Genomic DNA, 26032 nt, shown 5'->3' on the forward strand with positions numbered 1-26032 from the left:
CGAGATGATGTGCAGAAGTTGTTTTTTTTTTTTTTTAAGCCCCAGAGGAAGAGACAAAAAATATCTTCAGATGCCTCCAACTAGTTTTGTAACTCTCAGAAATCTCCCCCCACCCCCAACCCCTCTTGTCCCTCTACAAAAAACAAAACAAAACAAAACAAAACACAACAAAAAAAACAAAACAAAAAAAAACAACAACAAAAAAACCGCTGAAATCCTCCTGACATTTTTTGGACAAACAGCATTGAAGCTGCACCTGCACCAAAAATGCAGCATAGGTTCAACAGTCCATGACCTGACACGTTCACAAATCACATCATGGTTCCCTTTAAAGTGTAGATGCCTCTCTCTCTCTCTCTTTCTCTCTCTCTCTCTTTCTCTCTCTCTCTCTTGCTCTCTCTCCATTTCTCTTGATTATCCAGGTGGGAATTAACTTTGAATAAAAAAAAAAATCCAACCTGCTCTACTTTCACCCCCCATCCTCCTCCTCCACAATTGGGCCCCCCAGAGTGCTTTCCCGGTGACATCACTTCACAAAGAACCTGGCAGGCCATTCTCTCCCTCCGCCGCTGTATCACTCGCTTCTCCCAGTGCTTCCTGCCGTGATGATGTCACGATCCATATGGTTTTCAGCAGAACGAAGCCGGAAAAGTGATTTAGTCAGTGAAGAGGAGAAGCAGAATAAAAAGGAGGAGGGCTGGATATTAGAAAGAAAGAAAGAAAGAAAAAAACTCAAAAGTTTCCCTCTTAAACCCCTGTCTGCACCGTAAGTGGAAGCTACAGGGGAGCGAGGGAGGGAAAATAAAATAAAAAAATAAAAAAAGGGGGAGAATGTTTGCGCTGTATGAGGCTAATGAGGGGAGACCAGAGAGCAGAGTCCAAGCGTCGGACAGCCATGTGCTGAACAGACTCGTGAGGGGAGAAACATGCTAGCAACGCTGCTGGGAGAAGCTGGAAAACAAGGCTCCAAGTCCATATTGTTGAAGATAATTGCATTTCATTGCGGTTGTAATCTAATACTCTCGAGGTATAAGTAAAAAAAAAAAAAACACTAATCACATGTAGGAATACATCCAATATCACTTGATTTTTCAGTCTGTTTGCTCTGTTAGCTTTGCTTTCGACCTAGCTAACAATTCACTGGCAAGCTGATTCACATCAGCTCTCCTATTATTAAACTCATTCCTTCAGTGACGCATACATGGACGATTGGCATCTGGGAATCGGGAAACATAGGGAGTGAGTTATTCTGGATGAAAATATAAAAGATTGCAAGAAATATTCCCTCTAAGACAGGGGTGTTAAACTAATTTTCATTTTGGGCCATATCAAGATCGTAAATGCTCTTAAAGGGCCGGTTGTGCCAGAATGTATTGATAAAACCTATTCACAAGCCATTAAAATATCAAATAAATTCTAAAAATTAAATGTTATTGAACATGTTTTCGGTCTCTCCAGGAGTTTGTGATTTTTTTTTTTTGTTGTTGAATTTTTTGCAATCAAAATCAAAGTGTTTGTGACACTAATTTGGAAATATGTGCAATATTTGCACTTATGATAAATGCACATTTTTATTACTCGCTGTATAGATCATGGACTAGTCTGACATCCATTAAGGCTGAGGCAGCTGATTAGTACAAGTAAGAAAGTTTTTGACAATTTTTGAGAAAAATCTGCAATAAACTATAATTATGTGTTAGCGCAAAATAGTTGTTGGGATTTGTTGAGTTTGCATGAATTTCCACTAGGGTAGTGGGGGGAGTTAAACAAAGCAAGCAATATCCATGCCATATTTGTCTTAAAAGGCTCAGTTGCTGTTGCTGAAGTGTTTCTGTTTTTTTTTTTCCAGTCGGCAAAAAAAAAAAAAGAAAAAAGAAAAAAAAACTTCCTAAAGTGATTAGGGGGATCAGTTATTGTGAGCATAAACCCGTCTGCTGTAATTTTCTCTGAGCTTTTTAGTCCCGTGAAATGACCCGCATCGAAAAATAGACCTGCAGCTTCACTACAACTGGACCAACTCCAGTAGGCAAGATCTCTCTTTCTCTGGCTAAAACCTTGAGAGTTGGCTCTTAAATTTCAGAGAAAATTAAACTGATTTCATTTTATGCCTAAATTGCACAGAAGTTGAAAGATTAGTTTTTTTATAGCATAAAAAAAGTTGCTCATTATCTTTTAAAATCAGATTTCATACTGTAACCCTGTAGATTGCTTTGGTTAGATTTAAAGTGGATATATGATGCTTTTGAAGTTCTTCCTTTTCACATGTAAATCGTTCATTTATGATCTATATAAAGTAGAACTTCAGTGCGCTGGTCTGAATTCCTCCCTGTTGTATCGCCACAGACCTCTCCTTCATACACCCTTCACATTTTTAGTTGTATTAAATAAGATGGGCCGTCATAATGCTACCTCTCAACAGGAGAGGGATCAGTGAGGATCCAGACAATGTCGGATTTCCCCTCCAGAACGAACATCAGTGAAGATGTCTTCATCCACCTCCGTCCCAGTTTCGTCCACCAGACGTAAATTTGTTTCCTCTGGGATGTCAAGCCTCTCCTTGGCTGTAACTGCACACAGATTTTTGGAGGTGGTTAAATTGTCCAGAATCCTGTCGGGTTTCTTTTGTATGTCACTAATATTCCTTTAAATGTACTTCTTTCACAAAAGGTGAACAATTTTGGTGGCCTGAGTGTGAGGGGAGCCGCTTGAACGTGGGGACCTGAAACAGGCAGGAGCATTACGATACTGGGCAATGTGCTCTGGTTGCTGACAACTATGACAAACCAAGTTGCAGGGAGCTGCTGTATAGCTGCAAGGGATTGAGTGATCTGATCCAACTCTTCCTGTTGCTTTTGTACAATTGTAGTTGGAGTGGGAAGTTGAGAGGCAGTAGAACTGGAGGGAGACTCAGCTTGGGGAAGGGATACACTGACACTCTGCACAGCACAAAATGAGAGCCTCCTCTTGCAATGAGACATATGACAGTTCTTTCAAAATGGTGAAAACAGATTTTAGATTCCCATGTTCAGCTAATGCCTTCCATCCATCCATCCATTTTCTTGCACCCGTATCCCATTGGGGTCAGGAGGGGTGCTGGTGCCTATGTCCAGACGAGAGGCGGGGAACACCCCAGACAGGTTGCTACCCCATCGCAGGGCAACACAGACAGACAGGACAAACAATCATGCACACACCCAGAATTTAGAGAGACCAATTCACCTGCCAGTCATGTTTTTTGGTATGAAGCCGGAGTATCCGGAGAGAACCCACTCGTGCACAGGAAGAACATGCCAACATGCAGAAAGACCCCAGACTGGGAATCAAACCTAGGACCTTCTTGCTGCAAGGCAACAATGTTACAGTTCAGCTAATGGCTTCACCTCCGAGATGGTCAAATATGAAAGCGGCCTAATCTGTGGTTCCGACATGCTGGACTCGCATGCTGCTGCGAACCTCTTCTACCCACTCCTCAACCCCAAAACCACGAATCCCTCTGAAGACAGGTCACCTTCGCTCCCTTGGCAGGTAGACTATGCGGTCAGTTGTCCCAACGTTCTCTGGCGGTCCAGCTGAACTCGGATCAGCTTGAGCGGCATCATGTTGATCTGAATTCGCTAGTGCAGCATCCTGTTCCTCCTGCAGATGGCTCCCAGAAATGATGGTAAGGGGGGCTTACTATCATATCCGCTTACACCCCTTAAGTGAAGCATAAGGGGGCAAATGATGGTAAGCGGGGTAAGAGAGGATGAGAGGGGAAAAGAGGGTAAGGGGGTGGAGGATAGGGGATGTCAGGGAGGAAATGAGGGTAACTTAATGAGATATTATATAGTGTCTGTTAAGTAATAATTGGAATAATACTACTACCACTAATAATGATGATGAGGATGATTTGTCTTAGTTGAGTCAACACTTATTTTTTACAATGTGCCACAGGAGTTTTTGATGATGGAAGACCATGGCATGATGTAAAGCCTAAAATAAAAATGTCTATTCTACATAATAATATTCTACATTAAGCTTTAAGAACACTCCAGCGTGCCTCTTCATTGATAGAATCGATGTCCCACCTTCAGTTTTGGCAAGAAAGTAACAAAGCTTATCTGTCAACGTAGCAAAGGTAGACCAAGTTTCATTAGTTACATTATTAGTAATTTCGTATATATCTTACAAATGATATCTTCTTGGAGTGTCACAGAGACCTGCAGCAACGCTCAATCTCACTCCGATTGAGAAAAAAAGATGGAACATGGGATTTTTTTGTTCAAGTGTCCATAAAACCAGAAACAATTTGGCAAGCACACTTCCCTTTAAAAAAAAAAAAAGAGAGAGAGAGAAATATTTCTTATCTGGCACTAATTGTTGCATGATAATTGCCCCCACCCATCACCACCAGATGGGCAAAAAAAAAAAAAACAAAAAAAAAAAACTTAAGCGACCGAATGTGGACAAAAGTTCTACTCATTTAAAATGACACGTCTTGCACGCCCTCGCACTAAAGCTGTCGAGAAGCCGCTCATTACGATGAATTAGGAGAGGTCTGTGTGTAAATGTCGAGCCTACCGTTCAATTTCTGGTGGCGAAGGGAATCCGAAGCTCGAGAGGCGGGGGTGCGTCTGGTATGGCGGAGTGGTCACGGCAAGTCATCACGGAGATATGTGTGGCCCTGTCCCCGTTTTAAAAAGAGAGAGAAACTCAGAAGAAACGGGGTGACGGATTGGAACGAGAAAACGACAGGAGAGAGCCAAAGGGGCCTGGTGTGATAGAGGCCATGAAAAAGTGCGGAACATCTGTTTTAAGGTGATAAAATCACTTTTAGCCAGTCCTGTCTATTGTGCGGCAAGCCCTGGGTCTTGTGTTCTGGCAGGCACAAATGGAACAATAATAAGGTGATCGCGTTATTCATCACTATAAACGTTGGAACGAGGTGGGCCCGGGGGCCATGAGAGGCACGGTGACCTCCGCAACATGTGGGCGACCACGAGATTCTGCTACAGTCATTCGGAGCGCCCTTCATAGTTGCTGAGATTCTGCAAAGATATACGCCACATGTAAAAAGAAAGAAAGAAAGAAAAAAAATCTGCAATCCTCACACTTGAAGAAATAGTCCGGGGGGTGGGGAGGTGTGTGATTTAGAGGGTGACAGCTGGCTGTTAAAGGATTTAGCTTTGCTCAGACCGCCTTATCTCCAGCTCTGGTTCCTGTTGGAAAGTCGCCTCGCATGAACAAGGCGGTACGATGGGCTCTCCAGGCTGCATTTTAATCGAATAAATGCTTACAATCAACCATTTGAAGGCTCTTTATTATTTTTTTTTACATTTGGTTCATCAAAAGTTCAACATTTCAGGTTTGCTGAGCTCCAGATTGCAGTATGTTAAATTGTGTTTTGACAGGCTGAAATGTAACGTCCAGCACGGGCCTCGGGAATTGGAGGGGTTGATTGACTGGAGAGATAAAGCTCGTCTGGGAAGACAATGGAGACCTGCAAACCTACACAAATTTGGCAGTATGTCTACAATAATGTATATTTTTATAAGACTATTATTTTATGGAGGGGATTTTTTTATGCCTTTAATGGACAACTGGCAGGGAGAAAACACGGGGTGATGAAGGGGCCGGGTGTGGGCGGGTATGGTATGTATAGCAGCCTTCCAGCTGGAAGTGAACTGGGATCTTTATGAGTCTGTGGCGACTCTTTAATTATCTCAGATACGGCCTGCATGCGCTGTTAATCACATCAGAGGTATTTGATTTGTCTTAATCGTATTTGTTCATGGCCGCGCGCTGGCGATTAGACTCCTTCTCCGTAGGATCCGTCTTGCCTGTGCAAGTACAAAATGTGTTTTTATTTATGACTGTGGAAGCTGTCTACACCATGCCGCCATTATCGACCTTTATCTTGACAATAAAGGGACATTTGACAGCCACTGCAATCGGAATTTCTTCCAAAGTGGCATGAAGCTGAAGAAGAGAAAACGCAAAACGTGTATTTTTTATCTAAAGTTCGTAATGTTTCAACCCAAAACTTTGGCGTATTTTGTAGACCCACATGAGAGGTTGCATAAATATGTAGTGAGAAGATGAGATGCACTGTTTTCAAACTGGTTGATCTGTACTTTTTCTTTCAATCCAGGATGTGCAGAGATTTGCAGATCAATTTGGTGAATCTTGTGTTCATGTAGGGGAGACAAAAAGAGACAAATTGTTGAAAGAAGAGTAATAAAGAGTCCTGCTCACAGTTTGCCGCAAACCCAGAGGACACAGTAAACATGCGATGGAAGTTGCTTACCTTGAATGAAAGGAGCTCATTATAAACTAGTCCAACACTCCTAGTAACGGTTGTAAACGGCATAACGAGGAGCACTGTTGCTATGACGTGCAGAGGGCGGTGCGCCTGAAAGAGCAGGAGCTTCTTAAAGAGACAGAAGCATATTTCAAAGTATTAAATTACAAAGAAAGTTTTCCTTTAAGTTATGTTGTGGGTATGTACATTTGTATTACTGAAAGTAACTGAAGTTAATTGACTGTGCTACAAAATGCCACTATGTGCCTTTTTCACTACAATTATTCTCTAGCTTGTGTTAGCCAAGAAAATTGTAGTAAAACTCCTCAAGGTTGTTGATTTTAATGTGGCAAGATGTGGGGAAAAATTATGCTATTTAAAGAGGACAACAGTTTTAGTCTCTCAATGCACAAAAGGTGAAGAGACAAACTGACTCACCTTTCAAGAGGTTCAAGTCAGGTCAAGGAAACTCTACCAAATTCTTTTAGGGAGCCGAGCGACACACTTTTCAAATGATCACTTGCCAAAAATGCTGAATTTTATTTGTTCTCTTTCTTTCACTTTGCATATCTGGACCACTTTGTGTTGACCTGTCGCTTTGACTCTCAATAAGACACGTTATAATTTATAGTGATTATCCACACTTGAAAAGTATTTTGAAAGGTCTGTAGGTCTAACGTGAGAAAAAAAAACCCTTCAGTTTCTTACAAACTCAAAACTGTTACGGTGTAATAAAAACAGCAGCTACAATCATTTTAAGTTACCGGTAATATGAAGAAAAAAACAAAAAAACCTGTCCCAAAGCCCCGCGCATCAGCATAATACATCATTACCTTCTTCCGCTGACAGACGCTATTTTTGGAGAGTGAATTGAAACGGCCACATCCTTGATAGAAGATACCTATTCTTCAGCACAAGCCCTTCTACGACCGAGGTTATCGTCAGTTCATCGAGGCAACGTGGAAGCGAGAGACAATACCTTTCCTCAACTGCGGCAGGCTCTTGGGGTGGATTGCATCATTTCAATGAAACCTGCAGCACCTTGAACTCTGCATAATTCGTAGAGGAAGAAACCCTCGTGTCCTTTATGAGATTGTCAGATGCTGTTGTGATCAAAACAGACGTGAATAGACCTTGGCGTGGCGAGTGCTTCTCTGGATCACATCGGCTGTGTGTAATGGTAAAATAATTAGTTTCATCAGTTCGACCTGTCGTCCTTCACGGAGCTCTGGTTGTAATGGGAAGACTTAAAAACGCCTGAGAAACTGGGGTTGAATTGATTAATCGTGATTAATCGATTGTTGCAAAAATCGTCAACTAATTTTGCAATCGATTAATCGATAACTAATACGGACTCTTTAAAAAAGCTAGAAATCTGATACCATACCAAAGTAAAGAAATAATTGAGCCAAAGAACAACATTTGTAAAGAACAGCAAACATAAACCATATTATCTTTCAGCAGGTGTAGCGTTACCTGTGTAGCTCATTCTATCCATTAGTCTGTAGGATCTTTTTTTTTTTTGTTTTTTTTTTTTGTTTTTTTGGACATTGTACATTCATTTCAAACCCCTGATAAAGATGCATTTAAAAAGTTTTAAGCTTGATTCACATTTTTCTGTAGCAGCATTTAAAAACTTTTCATAATGTGAAATTCCAATCTGTTTATTGGAGTATATTACTGAGTATATAAAACCCGGCTAAGAAATAATCACATGCACAACAATCAGTGGCCACTTAGTCTATAAATTAGTTGTTAGTTCATTAGGAATAAGACGTACAACAAATGACTAAAATAAATGTAGGTGTAAGTCATTTTTTGAAGTCAGTCGTATGACTTTCTTTCCTATTGGAGTGTAGATATAATGTGACACAATGACCCGATTCTCAGAGCCGCTGTTCAAAATGGGAAAGACGAGAGTGTTGAATCGTCTGGGTTGGTCTATGTGACAAGAGGATCAAAATGTGCCCAGACAGTGAAAGAGGATATTGAGACGTCAGATGTTTATTTTCTACCAGTTCTTTTGAAACACAAAGATATTTAACCTCAGGGAGAGAGGAGCAAAACATAAAAAAACCAAAAACAAACAATGATACATCTCTCACTTAAAGAATAACAATTGAACTGACCAAGTGACACAATAACATGTAAACTTGAGTCAAGACTAATTAGCAAAGGAGACATCAGGAGTTGAACAAAATGGCAGCACTTCTTCATGAAGGGAATTTGACCAAATTATTACAAACAGATTATGCCAAAGCATAAAAGAAAACCAACATGGGGCAATGTGGGTCAAGTGGCCAAAAACTTCCAGGAATGCAGTTTAATAATCCTGGTACAGGTCACTGCTGATTGGCTTGAACTCAGAGTGAAAGAGGAACGAATGATTGAAGAATGACTCCTAATGACTCCTAAAGGACGCGGTAGGACTGACTTTCATGCGGCACCTTTTTCACAGAGGATGTTTTGATCTGCACATATCAGGACATGGACACAACACCAAGTTAGCCAAGTTGATAAATTTGCCCCTTCTGTGATTAACTTCTGTTACTCATTTGTTAAAAGGTGTTTTACACATTCCTGCCCATTTACATGCGTAAGTATTATTTCATTAATATGTGCACGAATGTCAGATAAATTGAATTTTTTATGACAGTCTCGAACTGTACTCTTTTCTAAGGATGTCGACCGATGATACAGCAAATATGATCGTTCCATATTTGTGGGTATTATTGTGTAAAACTGATGTTTTCTAGCTTTTCATCATGCTGTAATGTTATTCTCTCATCAAAACCTTACCTGGAGCGTCGCTTTGACTCTTTCAAACATGCTTGATGAATCCTTGAATCTCCCCCGGCAGCCATTTGGGGGAACCTGAACACTTGCTCTCATAAAGCGCCGTCTATTTCCGGGCTGCCTCTTCCCCGCTCAGCTCCTCCAGACTAGCGGCAGCAGCAATTAACAAACACCTGGTAGAACCGCATTTGTGCTGAGCTCATCATATGAACTTACTTCTGACTCCAACACTGTATGAACGGTTGTGAACGGCATAATGAAAAGCAATACTGTGACACTGAAGGCGGAGCGTCGGACAGAGCAGGAGCTTCTTAAAGAGACAGAGGCCCAATTTCAAAGCGTCAAATTGCGAATTCAGATTCCTTCTAAGTTATGTTTGATTCATACAGCACTTTTATAACTATAGGTAGCATAGCTGCTTGACTGTGCTATAAAATGGCACACGATTTATATTATATTTACACTATATGTGTAAATACACAAATACACCACCTTTAACAGACCTGGATTCAAACATTTAAATTTAAAGTTCATTTTGTACATAGAGGCTCAGATAAATGCAGACACATATTGGCATATAGCAAGCACTTTTTGCAGCTGTTGATGAGTTTCTGGATTTTTGTCTCAGCTTTTCAGCATATTCCATACACGTTTAATAGGGTTGAGGTCGGGGTCGTTACAGAAAACTAATTTGAACTAAAGCCGATTTGGATGTGCTAACATCATTGTCCTGTTGGAGCTTTCATCACTAAAGCCAGTATCTGTGAGTTCAACCATGTGGGGAACAGAGAAAATACATCATACATTTAAAAAATAAGTTTGCCATGTCACAAGTACAGATACAGTATCTAAAATCCATCACTTTATATCTCATTGTGAATCTGAAAAAGTTATATTTAAACTTTTATCTATGGTTAGTAAAATGTCACTTAACCTATTGTGCATTTCCTGTTATCTTCCGGGAAAACAAAACTCAGAACCTCCCCGTGCTGGCCTGGCCCCGGATAATCGGCTTCATACGCCGCTCCGCCGTTAGGTGTCGCTGTGCGCGTAGACTCTCGACGGGGCCGCGTGTTTGGTCCGATCGGACCCTAAAAATACAGCCCGAAGTGTCAGATAGTCCTGTTAACGCGTGAGAAAATCTCGACTTGCGGAGAGAGGGGAACTGAGACTGGGAGACACAGAGAGGGAGAGAGTCCTGGAGAGACATTTCTTCCTTTCTCTCTCTGGGCTTTTCGCAGGACTCCAGTGGGGAACAGCGGAGATTACAGCAGCGGCGGCTGGAGGGTGGGGGGGTCGGATGCCGAAAAGGAGCGAAGACGCGCGGCGGGAGCACCAGACATGAGTCCGAGGTAAGAGAGAGGGGGCAGGGATGGCATCCTGACCGCAGGGATGAATTCATCCAAGGGTTTCTTGTTTGGCTTCCTTTTAAATCTTCTTGAATAAAGCGCACGCGGACCAAGCATGTGGAGTTGACTCATCCGTTTATCTTTAATAATAATAATAAAAAAAGAAAATAAAAAAATGAAGCTGTAATATTTGCTGAAAAGTGGTGTCGACAAGATTTAGCAATTCAAAAAAAACTTGAAAATAAATAAAGCAAACAGAGTCCAAATATTGTATTAACACGTCCTAAATGAAAAGGAAATACAAACTTTTAATTTGGTATATTTATCATATTTACAGTCATTCGCCCAGAAGGCCTTTTGCGTAAACAAAACGCATCGGCTGGATCCGTCTCGGGTGACGATCAGAGGACTTAATGTTGCACAGCAGGTGTCCAGTCAAGCCTCCTACTAACTAGCTCTATTGTCTAGAAATTGAACGTTTATAGCTTAATTTGAGGGGATTTTCTTAGATATTTGTGAAAAAATGGGACGACCTTTGCCTTCCCCTTTTAGCAATTAGAGTAAACCAGAGTACAAATGAATCAACTTCTCAGGATAAAATAAAGGTCAAATTAATTAGTTGAAATTGCATTTTAGTACTAAATTGAAATAAATAAATAAATAAATAAATAAATAAATAAATAAATAAATAAGATGTACTCCTTGATTGTATTTATTTATTTATTTTTATTTTTTTCGCAAATTATTTCCCCCGACATCTCCAAAGTCTGCTGTCGGAGCTACACGACGGCTGCCTGTCCCTTTAAGACGATGTGTTGAGGAGTTCACGTCGGGGTCACTTGAAGTTCCTGCCCTCGATTTTACCTTTTAGTTTTATTATAGACTGACATCACACGGGGCGCTAAAACACTTAAGGCGCACAGAGGCTCCATTATCATCTCGGTCCGCGTTATTGGGCTGACTCAAAAATAGCTAAGGAAATTAAGAGAGACAGAAAAAAAGAAAGAAAGAAAAGAGAGAAAGAGAAGGGGTGGGGGGTGATGCCGATGCAAGCATATATGAATATATATATATATATATATATATATATATATATATATATGTTTTTTTTCTTAAAGAATAAGAAAGAGAGGCGGGGCAGTGAGAGACAGTGGGAGGAAAAAACGTAGGTGGGAGGGAGGACGGACCCAAGGAGCGAGAAGAAATTCATATCAATTAATAATCATAAAAAACGGAGAGAGAGAGGGAGAGTGAGACACAGAGAGAGAGAGAGAGATAGAGAGAGAAAAAGAGAGAGAGAAAGAGAGCTGGCAGACGCGCTCGGAAAACTGGCATGGGTTTTTGGAGGCTGGCAGTTGAACACTGAAACGTCAGATATGACTCCCAGATACTGCTGAGATGATCATTAAGGGAGACTTAGATCGGATGGCAGAAGACATCGGGCATGCAGGTAAGAGCCGAGCCGCTCAGGCAGCAAGACGCGGGGGGAGGAAGGATGACATTTATGCAGTCCGGTTCAGAACCGGGAGCAGAGCAAAAGGAGCTTTATCTCTTTATCTGAGTTTTCTTTTCTTCTTCTTCTTCTTCTTATTATTTTTATTTCTTGTTAAAGTCAGTGTACATTCTGCTGCGTTTTTGTTCAAGTCGAAGTTGATCAACAACTCTCCTTATCACACATTAGACGATCTAAAGATAGTCGGATTTTTAAAATTATTATTATTAACGGAGAATATTATATTCGTAATATATTGCGGATATTTTTACGTGCGTAAGAATGAACGCTGTCTTCTAAAATGACTAGTAACATATTTTATTCTGCATTTTTAACATCCCATCCTGTATTGTTTTCAAACAATTTCTTCCCCTCCATCACTTTTTTCTCCTTTTTTTTTTAAATATAGCGTAATATTAGTCATGTTGTTGATTTAATATAGCGAACGACGTCTACGCGCAGCATATCGCACTCGTAGAGAAAACAATAATCGGGTTTCCTTTGGCTAAAGCGAGATTTGAAGTGACTTATTTGGTGTTGATGACACGTCTGAAGCTGCTTTCAGCAACATTCTCACTGCATAATTAGTTGACACGTTTTTTTTTTGTTTTTTTTGTTTTTTGTTTTGTTTTCTATTTCTTTGCTGGCTATTCCACACTTTCTGACATTTCATTTGTGAGCTGGTTGGGAAGAGGTGGGGATGGGTTCGGATCAGAAAGCCGGGTTCACTCGTGATTCGGTTTACTGCACAATAAACGAAGCGGAGTAAAAACAGAATTACGCACGGAGGCTGAGAGGAGCCTCTGTGCCTCGCTGCAACCCCCGGAGCCTGGAGCCCTGTCTCTATCTGCGCTGAGTGCGCCTGCTCTGGCTCTCAGACGGGGGGTCACTCCCTTTTCTCGACGAATTCGCAAAACACATCAAAATTGGATTTTATTGAATTGGAAATCACCACTCGAAATGGGGAATTGAACGAGCAAATGAACAAAATCGACAGTTATTCAGACATTGGCTCTGCTCTGGGTTTGACTGGAAGGAAATTGCAGGTTATAAATTGACATTGATGGTTTTAGCATTCTCGTTTGTCACCGCGTTGATTCCTGTAGAAATGAACGTGTCCCTTTTAAACAGCATCTCAAACATCTGTGGGGAGTTTTTTTTTTTTTTTTTTTTAAATATGCGTTGACATTGAAAGCAGGAAACTGATTCAGATCTCTGCTGACCAAACTCTTAACAAGAACTTTTTAAAAATTGTTTTTAGTGCTTATACTTACACTCGGACGGCTGCAGCTGATGTTAAATCTTAGAACATTTACTTGTGTGCTGCAGAAAATAAAGATAAACCATATACTAAATAAGCGTGGCTAAATTCAAACGAAATGTCAATGTTTTGAACAGATGTCAGGGCTAGGAGTCGGTTTTTTTTGTGGTTTTTTTTTTGCTTCTCTCCATACCCACAAAATTACAAAAGCGGAACGTTAATGCAATGCAAATAGCAGAATATCATCTTCGTACACCACTTCACAGTTCTCTGATTAAAACTGTGGCTATGCCTTTTTTAAAATATTTTTTGCATGAAGGTCACATTGAGATATTTTTTTTTATAAAGATGTGGGATTTTTAAGCAGTTAAAGATAAAACCCGCATAACCCCCCAAAAACAAAACTAAACAAAGCAAAGCAAAACTTGGTATCTTCATGGTTAGACCGCAGCTATCATGCTTGTTGTCACCACAACACACAACTCAGAATAATGTGTTGCACGCACAACATAATGTAGGTGCAATGCTGTTGAGGTTGAGCTTTCTTTAATATCTGTCCTCATAATATAAGTCAGTGCAAGAAGGGAGACTGCTTTTTCTTTTTTTGATTCCGACGCAGCCGTTGCTTGATGCGCCGGCCTGCTGCTTGAGAATGCACACTGATGGTATCAGAGTTCGACACAGAGCGATAATGAGCTGAGTGGAGTGGAGAGAGAACATTTCAGCAAGTCTGAAAAGTTGAGCCAGGCTTTTATCTGGTTCACTTCTACACCCCAGCGCGTCCGACGGACGCTGTGAGGTTGAAAGGCAGCAGGCCACAGAAGCAAGACAGAGAAAGAAGTGATCAGAGATGTGAACATATGCAGTGACAGTGACCTCACAGAATCTGATCCAACCTAGGCGTTCTTTCTTTGTCATCTCTTGGTGTTTATTGTCATGATCAGGCTGTTTATAGACACACATACACACACACACACACACACACACACAAAAAAAACTCACATGCTGGAGTTTTTGCAAGATAAAGATGCATTTTGAAATTGTCGTTACAATTGCCACTCCTCACTGTGGCTGACTTTCCATTTTGTCGTTTGTCATGGTGAATGTGCACTTGCAAAAAAAAAAAAAAAAAAAGAAGAAAAAAAATCATCAGAAACAGTGCTAAGAATTCCCCATGAGTTTCAAGAATCTGCACTTTTTTTTTTTGAAGGACAAAAATCAGCCTGGGATTTTTTTTGTCTTCTTCACGAGTTCCTCCTCTTATGAGTTCACTCGTCAAGGTTTTCTAAAAGTTCATACTTCCTCGTTCTTATTCCGAGTGCTCGCACTGCGGGTGAAATAAACAAGAAGTGAATGAGCTGGTCTCAGGAAGACTGCGATCAGACGGATGACATGATATTTATTTAGTTGCTTGTTTCCCCATCAGTGACACCAAGGCCCCTGGGGGACGACTGGAGACGTTTAATCTCAGACGTAAACTGTCCTCGGATGCCACCGCTTGAACAATACGCCGCTTTTCATGCATTCGGTCCGCGTCGTTTATTTTAGGCCTGATGGAACAATCAGTGTTGATGTTTAAGTGTGTGCGTTTGCGTGTGTGTGTGATTCCCGGAGCCCATCTCAGTGCAAAGTATCGAACCGTCTAACGCTGATTTACACCTCGTGTGCTCTGTGGTCCTTATATGACTGAGGAGAAAGAGCGAGCTGGAGCTCTCTCTTCTTTTGGACACGTCCTTCCTCCCCGCCGGTTTATACCTGCTGTTCATCACAGTTGCTTTGCGGAAAGCTCCGCGCTTGGTCCTCTGGAATACCTTTAGCAGGAAGCTGGCAATTTACAGAATAGATGTATATCTGAGGTTTGGGTAACTCAAGCTCTTTCTCTCCGTTTTGCTCGCCGAGTAGGAGGTCAGTGTACAGACTTGAATTTCTGCTAATGAGAAAACCATTCCCAGTGCTCACCTTCGGCAAAAGTTCACTGTTGCTGACTGGCCCTCGTGGACGCTTCCCACACACTTCCCTTTCATTCCCGTCAGGTGGAGTCAGATGAAGTTTCAGCCTAAATCATGAAATGCATAATGAAAAAGAGGCTGTTATTAAAAATCTGAATTTTGTGGCCTACTTCTCAACTTTTGCAAAGCTGCTGGTTCCGGTTTTGGCCAATTTGGATTTCTCTTCAAGAAATGTAGTTAGATGAAATATATATATATATATATATATATATATATATATATATATATATATATATATATATATATATATATTTTAACAGCGTTAAAAATATATGCTGCTCTGGAAAAAAATTAAGAGACCACTTGAAATGATCAGTTCCTTTGATTTTTGCTTTTTATGTTGATGTGTTTGAGTAAAATGAACATTGTTATTTTATCCTATGAACTACTGATGACATGTCTCTGAAATTCCAAGTAAAAATTTTGTATTTATTTGTAGGAAATGAGAAATGGTCAAAATAATGAACAAGATGCAGTGTTTTTAGACCTCAAACAATGCAAAGCAAACAAGTTCATATTCATTAAGAAACAACAATACTAATGTTTTAACCCAGGAAGAGTTCAGAAATCAATATTTGGTGGAATAACCAGGAGGCTTTCAGTGAGGTTCAGTGCAGTGGGCTCTTCATTTGTCCCAGAGCTGTATGTGTTTTAAGTTAGAAAAAGTCATTATTTGAATTCGAAGAAGAGACAGCAGTCTGTGAAAGGATGGTAATAAACTGCAGAGTGTATATTCGAAGCTTTCTTTAGCATTTTATGTTAGCCATTAGCAGGGTTAGCGTCACCAAACTTAACGCTGAGATTTTGAAAAGAGCTGCCAGCATGTCTAAGTTCAACATGTTCCCCGAAAGATGGATTTTGAAAACCCAAAAAGATAAAAAATAACAACTTCATTCTATTTTTTACAGCATTACTGTGAACCGCTGTTAACCTTGCTCTTTTGAGAATAAAAAGAATAAAGCGACAAAAGAATAAAACAGAATAGCTTAAAATAGAAATATCCTTTTTTGCTCCATGGTGGGAAAATTCAGGTGTAGCGGCAGCAAAGTGACAGGATATCGAGGCACGTAGCTTCATGCAAAGTATTAAAAGCAGAAAATAAATTAAGAATGATAATACTGCAGGGCAAGGACGAGATTCTAAGACCAAATTATGTGCAGTTATCATTAAAAAACTGAGCCATTTAGCTCCATACATCTGTGTGTGAACCTCACTGATACTGGATAAGGCTAACAGTAGCAGCTTTCACTTCAAAGTGTTGTTGATACGACAATCTGCAAGTGTTTACATCTGTTGTGTTCACTGATCGGAAAAAATATCAGATTTTTTACCTTCCAACCTGTCGAGCTGAAAAGCAGCATGCTCTGTACATTCATTTCTCCACACATCTGTAATTGTAACGATAACTTTAATTCAAAATGCATTTGTGTGCTATGAATCAAACTCTCATTAATCCAAAATGCAAAATTATTTACTTTTTAAAACATTTTCTTTTGATTCACTCATGTTGTTGTGTATATCGTTTTTTGCTGACTTCAGAACAACAAATTCTGCATGAAATTTTACAGATTTTTGCTCTTGCAGGTGGTGGACTGAAGACTATGCTGGACGCCATGGAAGTTCCAAGTCATGCTAGGGATCTCCTCCTGCAGCTCAACAGCCAGCGCACCAAAGGTTTTCTGTGTGATGTCATCATTGTGGTGCAGAATGCGCTCTTCAGAGCTCACAAGAACATTCTGGCCGCCAGCAGCCACTACTTGAAGTCCCTGGTGGTCCACGACAATCTCATCAACCTTGACCACGAGATGGTGAGTCCAGCCGTCTTCAGGGTCATCCTGGACTACATCTACACCGGGCGCCTCAGTGAGGGAGACCCCACGTCCCCCACTGAACCCAATCTAGGCGCCGTCTTGGCAGCGGCCAGCTATCTGCAGCTGCTCGACTTGGTGGCCTTGTGCAAAAAGAAGCTGAGGAGAAATGGGAAGTACCCTCCCCGTCCCGGTCCAGCATTTCTACCTTACCCAAAAATGGGGCCCAGCAGCATGGGCTTAGGCAGGTATAGGGTTTCTACTCCTGTGATTCAGTCCTGTCCTCCGGGGGGGATTCTTAACACACCCAGGGCGCCGTCGCTGGATGAGTTGGTCCCCCATCGAATAACCATCCATAGCGGCGAGCTGTATGCCCCCACTTCCAACCAGACCTCACAGGTGTTCCCATCTCTGCCTGCTCAACTGGGACGCCCAGGCCATGCCGAGAGGAACTGCTCCCCTAGCTTCGGCCTCGATCTTTCCAAAAAAAGCCCCACCTCCCAGTCTCAGCACACACCCTCTCAAACCCATATGATAAACAGTCACAGCAACGAGGAGCGGGATGGAACTCTAAGTGGAGCCACTAGTCCCATTCAGGGGGCAAACCAGAGAGCTTTTATGTCAGAAAAGATGGAGTCTGTCGACCAGGCAGGTTCTCTCACCCCTCCACCTTTTCCCCACCTAAATCAGCCCCTAGCCCCCCACCTGCCTCATCTACATCGCTCAGGATCCCAGGGGACAGACCGCTACCCCTGCCCCGCCAGCCCTGACACCCCGACAGAAAGTAGAGAGGCGGCAAGAGACATGGGAAACATCTACCGCTGGGTGAAACACGAGCCCCTGCCGTACGCTGGGGAAGAAGAAGACGAGGATGAGGATGAAGAGGAAGGGGCTGAGAACGGGGACCAGCATCACAATCATCACAAGCCAGGGGAAGAGAGCGAAGGCGTGGACGACAAGAGTGGCTCTGGCACAGAGGAGACGGGCAGCAGCGAGGGCCGTCCGTCCCCTACCGGCCCCATGGGGAGATTCCACATGCCGTACGAGCCCGAGAGCTTTGGGGACAATTTGTACGTCTGCATCCCCTGCGATAAAGGCTTCCCGAGCTCAGAACAGCTCAACGCACATGTGGAGACACACACAGAGGAGGAGCTGTACAGCTCTGTTGGGGAGATGGGGAACAACAACAACAGCGGCACCAAAGGCATGGGCGGCAACACAAACGGTTACGGAAGCCTCAACAGCGGCAATACTCCAAACAGCATGTCACATCTGGAGACCAAATCTGACCAGGGCCTGAATTCGGGAACCATCGGGGAGATGATCCGACCTTACCGCTGTTCCAACTGCGACAAGTCTTATAAAGATCCGGCCACGTTGCGCCAACACGAGAAGACGCACTGGCTGACGCGGCCTTACCCCTGCAGCATCTGCGGCAAGAAGTTCACACAGCGCGGCACCATGACGCGCCACATGCGCAGCCACCTGGGCCTCAAGCCTTTCGCCTGCGATTCATGTGGGATGCGCTTCACTCGCCAGTACCGCCTCACTGAGCACATGCGCATCCACTCTGGGGAAAAGCCCTATGAATGTCAGGTGTGCGGGGGGAAATTTGCCCAGCAGCGCAACCTAATCAGCCACATGAAGATGCACAGCGGTGGGGGGACCGGAGGCGGCCTGACGCCAGATGGGAAGCTGAAGCTGGACTTTGCAGAGGGCATATACCCCCTGAGCAAGTACGCAGCGGAGCACCTGGGGCTGAAGCAGGAGAAAGCCAACGAGCTTCTCATTCAAGCGCAGCAGCAACTGGTGGCAGACGCAAAGGCCATCGAGAGCCTCTACCCGCTCACCAAGCTTGCGTCTGAGCATCTGGGTCTCACCCATGAAAAGATGGACATCATGGGCCAACCACTTCCCCCTCCTCCCCAGCCAATCTCTGACAGCCGAACCATCGACCGCTACTCGCCCAGCTAAGACATTCGATATGTGAAGGTGGCAATCACAGACAGGTCTGCGCACACTCACAGTTTGCAGTATTTGAAAGCCATTCACCTCAACTCCATATCTTCCTCTGCACCTCAGACTCAGGCCCGAGTGGAACTGGGTCTGCTCATGCACACCGAACTGTTTAGACTGTAAGTGCCTTTTTATGCATCTAATGTATCTTTTTAAATCCTCCTTTTTAAAGGAGCTCCACTTTCTGTGACCAAGGGACACTCGATGAAAGAACTTCAGTATTTATGTACAGTCTATGCAAACAAACATGTTTTTTTTCTTAATTCCAACCATTGAGCCATAGTGACTAAGTCAAAACCAAAAGGAAATTTGTTTATTTATTTTTGTATATGAGTAAATCCAAAGAAAACATGTTGCAGAGATACTTTGCAATCTGACCCTAAACCTGTGTACTATTCATGTATGAAAAGAAAAAGAAAAAAGCACAAAAGGAACAATATTCAGGACTTTTTTCAATATTCAGAACTGTTCAGGTCTAAACAACATCAAGAAAAAAGCAACTCACCTGGATTTTTTATTATTATTATTATCATTTTTTTTTTGTACAATCTTGGGGTACGGGATACTTTCTGTGTCTTGATTCTTTGCTTGTCTCCCCCTTTTATGTGAAATAGCTGAAACGTAATGCATTTCTCTATGCCTTTTTTTTTTTTTTTTTTTTTGCCCCACTCCCAAGCGAGGGGCGGGGCTTTGTGTGGATAAATGCTCATCCCTTATGTGACAGCAGCGGTGGCTTAATCGGCTTTACACCCGGCTTTCAACCACTCTAGAGCTAAAGCTTCCTCTGCAGTGTGACAAATGTTCCTTAGCTTTCAGCTGTTTTGGAGATGCACTGAGCAGAGCCCTGTGATCTCATGAGTGGGACATGATTGCACATACCCAGCTGATGACACACTAATCCCTGTTCATGACGACTCGCGGGTGTTGGTTTGTGCTGTTGTAGAAACAGAGAGGCAGAGAGGCAGAGAGTCAGAGAGGCATACGCCGGGGCTGAATTAGTGATGAAGGAGTCTGTCACTGACTGACAGACATTGTTTCTATTTTAATAATTGAGTGTGGTCAGAGGCCTTGTTGTGGTCGCTTCCTTATATTCCAGGGGCTGCATGATGGAGCACTGAGAAACAGTGCCCCCCTCCCCCACTTGTTACCTCATACTTCCAGTCGGTGTAAAGTAACAGGTGTCTATGTAAAAACTGCAAAGCTTAGAGTTAAACTATATCAATTTGTTTCTTCTGTAAGGATGACTGTGCCATTTTTTACTCAGTCTAATAATTTCACGAGGGTTCTCATTAGCGATGCAAATCTTTCGATTCTATTTGAGTCCAATTTTCATGGTCGCGATACAATTCAGAAGTGATTTTTGAAAGAGAAACCAATTTTTCCACTCAAACGGTCCGGAGATTGTATTTGAAGGATCTGCATGATAAGAGAAAAATATTTATTTAAAGCAATTCTTTAATATTCCAAACTGCAACAAATCTAATCAGTTTACATTCACACAAAAGTAGGGATTGTGCATAAAATTCTGCAACATAAATAACCAGCACTAGGTTAGCTTAGCTGCATGGATTTTCTGCAAAAAAAAAAGATCAAAGAATTATTCTTAATACTTCCTAGTGGCATTTAAAAACATTTTAAAATCAATTTTTGAGCATTTTGATTTGATTCAGAATTCCCAGGACTAGGAATTGTGATTCCTAATAGGTGCATTTTTTCCCCCTGCACCTCCAACTCTCATTCTGGCCTATGGCTTCTCATCCCTCTCATTTTCCGGCATTGCTGTGGCCCCTTGCCTTATAAGCACTCTACCAATTTAGAGGGATGATGTTCCCCTTCGCACACAGCAGGCTGCTAATCTGTCAGCAACACAATCAGAAGAAAGCAGCCTGTTGTGACTCTTCCCTGAAAAAGCCGGTGGGGTGAACAAGCTCTCCCCCAGCTGCTGTCCTCCAGTAAATCCCTGTGAAATCCCACTTTCTCCTGGACAATTCGCACTTGCTCGCCGGCATGATGTCCCATTTCACGCCTGCCATCTCACTCCTCTGATCCACTGTAAAACGTTACATCCGAGCCCCAAGTGTCTCCTCTTGCCTCTCTGCCTCCCCCACGCCGCCGCCTCCAGCCCCACTCAAGCCAAAGTTGAGATAAAAACTTATTTCCTGACCGAGGAATTTTTCCAACTTGAAAACACAACGAGCACTTAAAAAAAAGTTGTGTTTTGAAGGCTTTTTTTTTTTTTTTTGTCTTTGTCTGCAATTCTTTCCACCAAAGAATATGTCGGCCTTTTTTTTTTTTTCTTTCTTTTTATGGTTAGTCCTTGATTTAGATTAGGGTAAAAAAAATATATATATATAAAAAATTGACCACTATAGTGCCAACGCCAACCTCTGGAGGTGAATGTGAAGACTAAAGCCATAAATACACTGTGACAGAAGTAGTTATTCTGAAAGCCTTAAAGTAAAAAAAAAAAGAAAAAAAAAGTGCCTCACTTTTCTGAATATATATATATATATATATTTTTTTTTTCAAATGTAACAATAATTTAAGGGCGTCTCTTCCAGTAGCATATGATCATATCGAGCATGCTTTATCTTGTGACTTTCTGTTCTTGTCTTCTTTTTGATTTGTGGCGCACGTTAAAAAAGAAAGGAAAAAAAAAAGACTGGTGCTTACCTCAGGACTGAACCCAGCTAAGATTTTGTAAACCTTAGCCCAAAAATATCAGCCTCACCACCCCCATGACAAATACACCTTTTTCTCTACTAATGGGGAAGCAGTCCCTGTTTTTAAACCTGTGGTTTTTCTTCGTGTGTTTGAACATTACCTTTCTTATTATAGTTTTATGGGTGAAGAGATTACATGTGATGTTATGTTTTGCTTTACATATATAGTCGCTGTCGTCCTCAAGGAGGCGCTTCGTTTGACATGTTTTACTTCTACACCATTAGAGGCTGTAAATGTTTGTGATTTTTAATAACTGGGTATACACGGTTTGCGTTTTTATTTTTTATTTTTCTTTAGCCACATGTACGGCGATATCTAGGTGACAAGTGCTGTGTTTTGAAATATCTCCCCCACCCTCAAAGACGTGATGCGATGCCTCATCAGCACTTCCTCAAGCAGACCGGCAGTATCTCGGAAACTAACCTCACGTCGCTCTGCCCCCTTTTTCTCCTGAAGATGTTGAACTTTTGACACCGGCCAGACAGAGGTCGCGCTCGCGCAGAGGAAGTCGGCCTGTTCGTACTCAGTCACCTGGTGCTTTCAGCTGAGCTCCGTGACCAAAAAGTCTAAAACAACTGCTCACTGGTAGAAAAAAAAACAAAACAAAACAACAAAAAAAACACGCTCCACAGACAAGTGCATGTGTCGTAAAAATGTAGGAACAAGCGGATGTGAGTCGTGGGAATTCGAGGCTCCTTTGCTCTCTCTCATTCACTGGCTCAAGTGAAAATCCAACTCCTTGCCAGCACCACCAAAATAACACGATACGTTTCCACTTCAAATCTGCGCTGAGCGGAAACGGAAAGATAATGCTTGAATCGTTTTTTGGGGGGGGGGTTTTTACAGTATGCACTGTTTGAAATTTTCTTCATGTGCTTCAACGTGTGCAGCAGAGTGCGTTGGCAGAGAATCTATAGGGCACCTATTTACGTGTCTATTTGTCTGTCACCGTGCTATCTGGGCATAAGATGAGCTGTGTTAGTGCGTGTCCTGGGAATAGATTTTATTTTATTTTTGCTGCGAAGGAGAAGAGCTGAGGAGCAGGAAGTGAACTTTTGGCTGGTGAGCAGCGCTGAGCAGGATGTGCCGTGTGTTTCTGCTCAGAAGCAGATATGGGGAGGGAGAGAAGCGGGGGGAGCGCAGCGGGGTGGACGTGGGCCATTGTCTCAGTATGAAAAGCCTGTTCGTACTTCTGAAGCCCTGGATTCAGAAAAGCAGTGGACTGTATCTTCTCTGTTCCTTCCTCTTATTTGCTCTTTGGGAATAAAAGTTCTGCTCAGTGTCACCGTGGGTGTGTACTTTAGGAGCTGCACAGTGACCAGGACTTGAGGGATACATACATATATATATATATATATATATATATATATATATATATATATATATATATATCCCTCAAGGGATATATATATGCTGTTTGGGATGCTGTTTGTATCTGAGATGTTACCCTATTAATCTTTACAATGTCATGTTTTATTGCACTACAACCGTAAACTTGAGTGCATCTCGTTGGAGCAGTGCTTGACTATAAAGTGGGATGAGGAAGGTCATAGTTTTCCATTTTTTTCATTACCGAATAATAATCTGAAAAGTGTGGCTTGCATTTTTATTCATTTTGATCTAATTTTTGCAAACTAGCTAATTCTTTGTTTTCAAAGCCTTTGTACAACTGATGTCCTGTATTATTATCCTCAACAAGGGTTTTTGTTTGGACTGGGCCAGTTTAACCCTTGAATGTTTTCATCTAAGCTGCTTCATTGTATTTTAGGGTTTATATTTAAGATTGTTTACTTGCCCAGTTGTTGGTTTTTCATCAGAAAATAGATTACAATTATGAAAGTAGCCCTCTAGCATAGTTTATCTGTATTCTATTTAGAATTAAGTTGCTAAATACAAATGCACTCCACACTTTTTAGATCTTCATTTTTGGATGTTTATAGACTTTGCGTATTTTACCCTTCTACTTCACAGTTATTCACTACTTTGGGTAAATCTGTCAGATGAAATCTCAATTAAATACATAAAATGTTGCAGTTGTAACCTGACAAAATGTAAAAAAAGAAAAAAAAAAAGTGGGGTGAAACAGCTTTAGCGTGGCACTGTAAATTATTTCATGTGGCTCCGAAAGTAAAATGTAAATAAGTGATAAAAATATGGGCATGTTTCTGTTTCTCTGTGGCTGTCTAATTTAGCCACAGTTAAATTATTGGAGCCTTGTTTCAATTTACTGGTGTAGCCCCAAGGGATTTTATACCATTTGCCTTCGTTAATGTCATTGAGATGAGAAACCAACACAGAAAGCCTCTCTGGGCCACCATAAAAGTTTAGATTAAGATGCTCTAAAATTTATTTAATAGGTTCTTAAGAACTGATTTGTAGTCATATAAAGTAGAAAAAAAATTAAAGGCTGAGGCCATATTAGAGGGCTCTCTGCCAGTTTTTGTAAAAGAAAGTGTTTCTCCACCAGCAGAACAGGAAAAGATTATGTGACTCTGACAAGCTGAGTTGTCCTGTTCTCCTACCGCTGTTTAGACTTTTATTACTTTTATTAGATTTTACAGCGTTTGCCAAAAAGACTAAAGCACTTAGCAGACACGACAGAAGTAAAAGCAAAACTAAAGTACAAATTTCATGACTTTCACACGTCAAACTGTGAAACCTAAGTAAGCTAGGCCTCTGACTAATTTGGCATTATAGTAAAGGTCTTCTTTTGTCTGGCATCTCTTGGCACTTCTGTTCATTTCTATGTGAATTTATGCCTAAATGTACACTCCTGAAACCGGCTGTTAGCTTTAGCATTTATTCAACAATGTAGCATGTAAACATTTTCTCTACAACCTGAAGTGTTCATTGGTAGTACGGGGGTCAGAAACTCTGCTAGCAAACTGACTTTAGTATCGGTGGTGTCGCTAAGTTAGCTAAAGCTTGACACAACGTTTTTAAATGTACTCAAACAAGATGGCATAAAGCTGGACTAGAATGTGCTGTCCATTAGCACTGACATCATTAGCATCAGGGATAAGAAGCTCAGTTAGCTAGAAGGCCTTACTTTAGATCTATCTGCAAAACTAGCTAGGCTAGGTCACAGACAAAAACAAACTTACATTCTCGCTCTAACGCAGATATTCATGTCAGAACTAAGCTTTTTTTTTTTACCTTAATATATTCAACTTAATGTATTAATTGATGCTACAATCCATATATCAGCCTTAAAATCCTATGTAGAAAAGTCCAGCTCATAATCAGGTTGACTGAACCAACATTTTAAGTTTAGCTACAAAAAAAAAAAAAAAATCTAGGCTTCATCAAAACAAAGTAAAATTGTTATACTGAACACTATATTCACAAACAAAAAAGTAACAAAAAAATCCCTTTTTCTATTTACACCAAAGTCTTGCTGCATTCATAATACTGTCTTCTACTCTTAACAGATCTCAGTTATCTGATGCATTCGCTTGTTGCACCTGTCCACCTACAGGTGTTACCTGTCCCGCTGCTCAGAAGCACAAGGAACAAGACTTTTTTTAATTACCAGCAACATTTGCTTTCCCCCAAACTGCACTTTTCTTAGACGAAAAAAAAAAAAAAAGGAATCGCCGCATTGTGATATTTTTCAAAAACTTTTGTTACGCCTTTTGCTTTCCCAAGAAGTCCCACGACCACCCTCCCTCTGGCTCTCCTCTCTCCCCTTCCTCCCACCGGTGCACAGCTTGGCTGCGCTGCCCTTTTACCCTGACGGAGCACAGCTCCCCTCTTCACCTCACTCTGCGCTCCTCCTCCTCTCCCGTTAACTTGCTTAACTTCCAGCTGTTTTTCATGCAGAAGATGACTGTTGTCTAAATGTTTACATGAAGAGCTACTTTCTTTTTCTTCTCTCTCTCCCCCCCACCTTCCCCTTCCTAAAATGAGCTTTGATGCGTGTTTGAAGAAAGTGCAAACTCTTGGAGCCAAAAAAAAAACACGAAAAGTATCCGACACTGTTATTATATTCAGATTTTAAGCCAAGAAACAGTGTGGTGAAGGAAAGATTAAAGACGGTGTGCTGTTTAGAGGAAATGCAGAATAATGCGAGGGGAAATGTTAAGGGCGAAAATATGCTCAGAAAGATGCCAGTAAAGTAAACATGTTTGAAATTGCACAACTGAGTCGCGCCTTGGTTGCACCAGCCAAGTCATGTGTTGGAGATGGAGAGAGAACAAGTAAAAGGAGAAAAGTCGAGCGTGAAAAAGAAACAGAAACAGAGAGGGTGGGGGAAAAAAAAACCCAGCTTGCGCTTGATAGTCGTGGCTGTTTTTTC

At 41.6% G+C, this 26032-nt stretch overlaps 1 protein-coding gene across 2 annotated transcripts; it reads left to right on the plus strand.

Moving 5' to 3' along the window:
• The first annotated feature begins 10148 nt into the window (after window positions 1-10148).
• On the plus strand, window positions 10149-25702 carry hic1 (hypermethylated in cancer 1). Of its 2 annotated transcripts, none has more exons than XM_044120386.1 (2): window positions 10149-10428; window positions 16772-25702. In XM_044120386.1, exon 2 carries the CDS (start codon window positions 16789-16791, stop codon window positions 18967-18969), a length of 2181 nt encoding a protein of 726 aa, XP_043976321.1. In that variant the 5' UTR covers window positions 10149-10428; window positions 16772-16788; the 3' UTR covers window positions 18970-25702. The 2 variants fall into 2 exon arrangements, with proteins under 2 accessions (XP_043976321.1, XP_043976320.1); XM_044120385.1 differs by lacking the exon at window positions 10149-10428 and adding an exon at window positions 11614-11875.
• Window positions 25703-26032: the final 330 nt, after the last annotated feature.

Source organism: Gambusia affinis, linkage group LG06, assembly GCF_019740435.1.
Source record: "Gambusia affinis linkage group LG06, SWU_Gaff_1.0, whole genome shotgun sequence".
Taxonomy (NCBI): Eukaryota; Metazoa; Chordata; class Actinopteri; order Cyprinodontiformes; family Poeciliidae; genus Gambusia; species Gambusia affinis.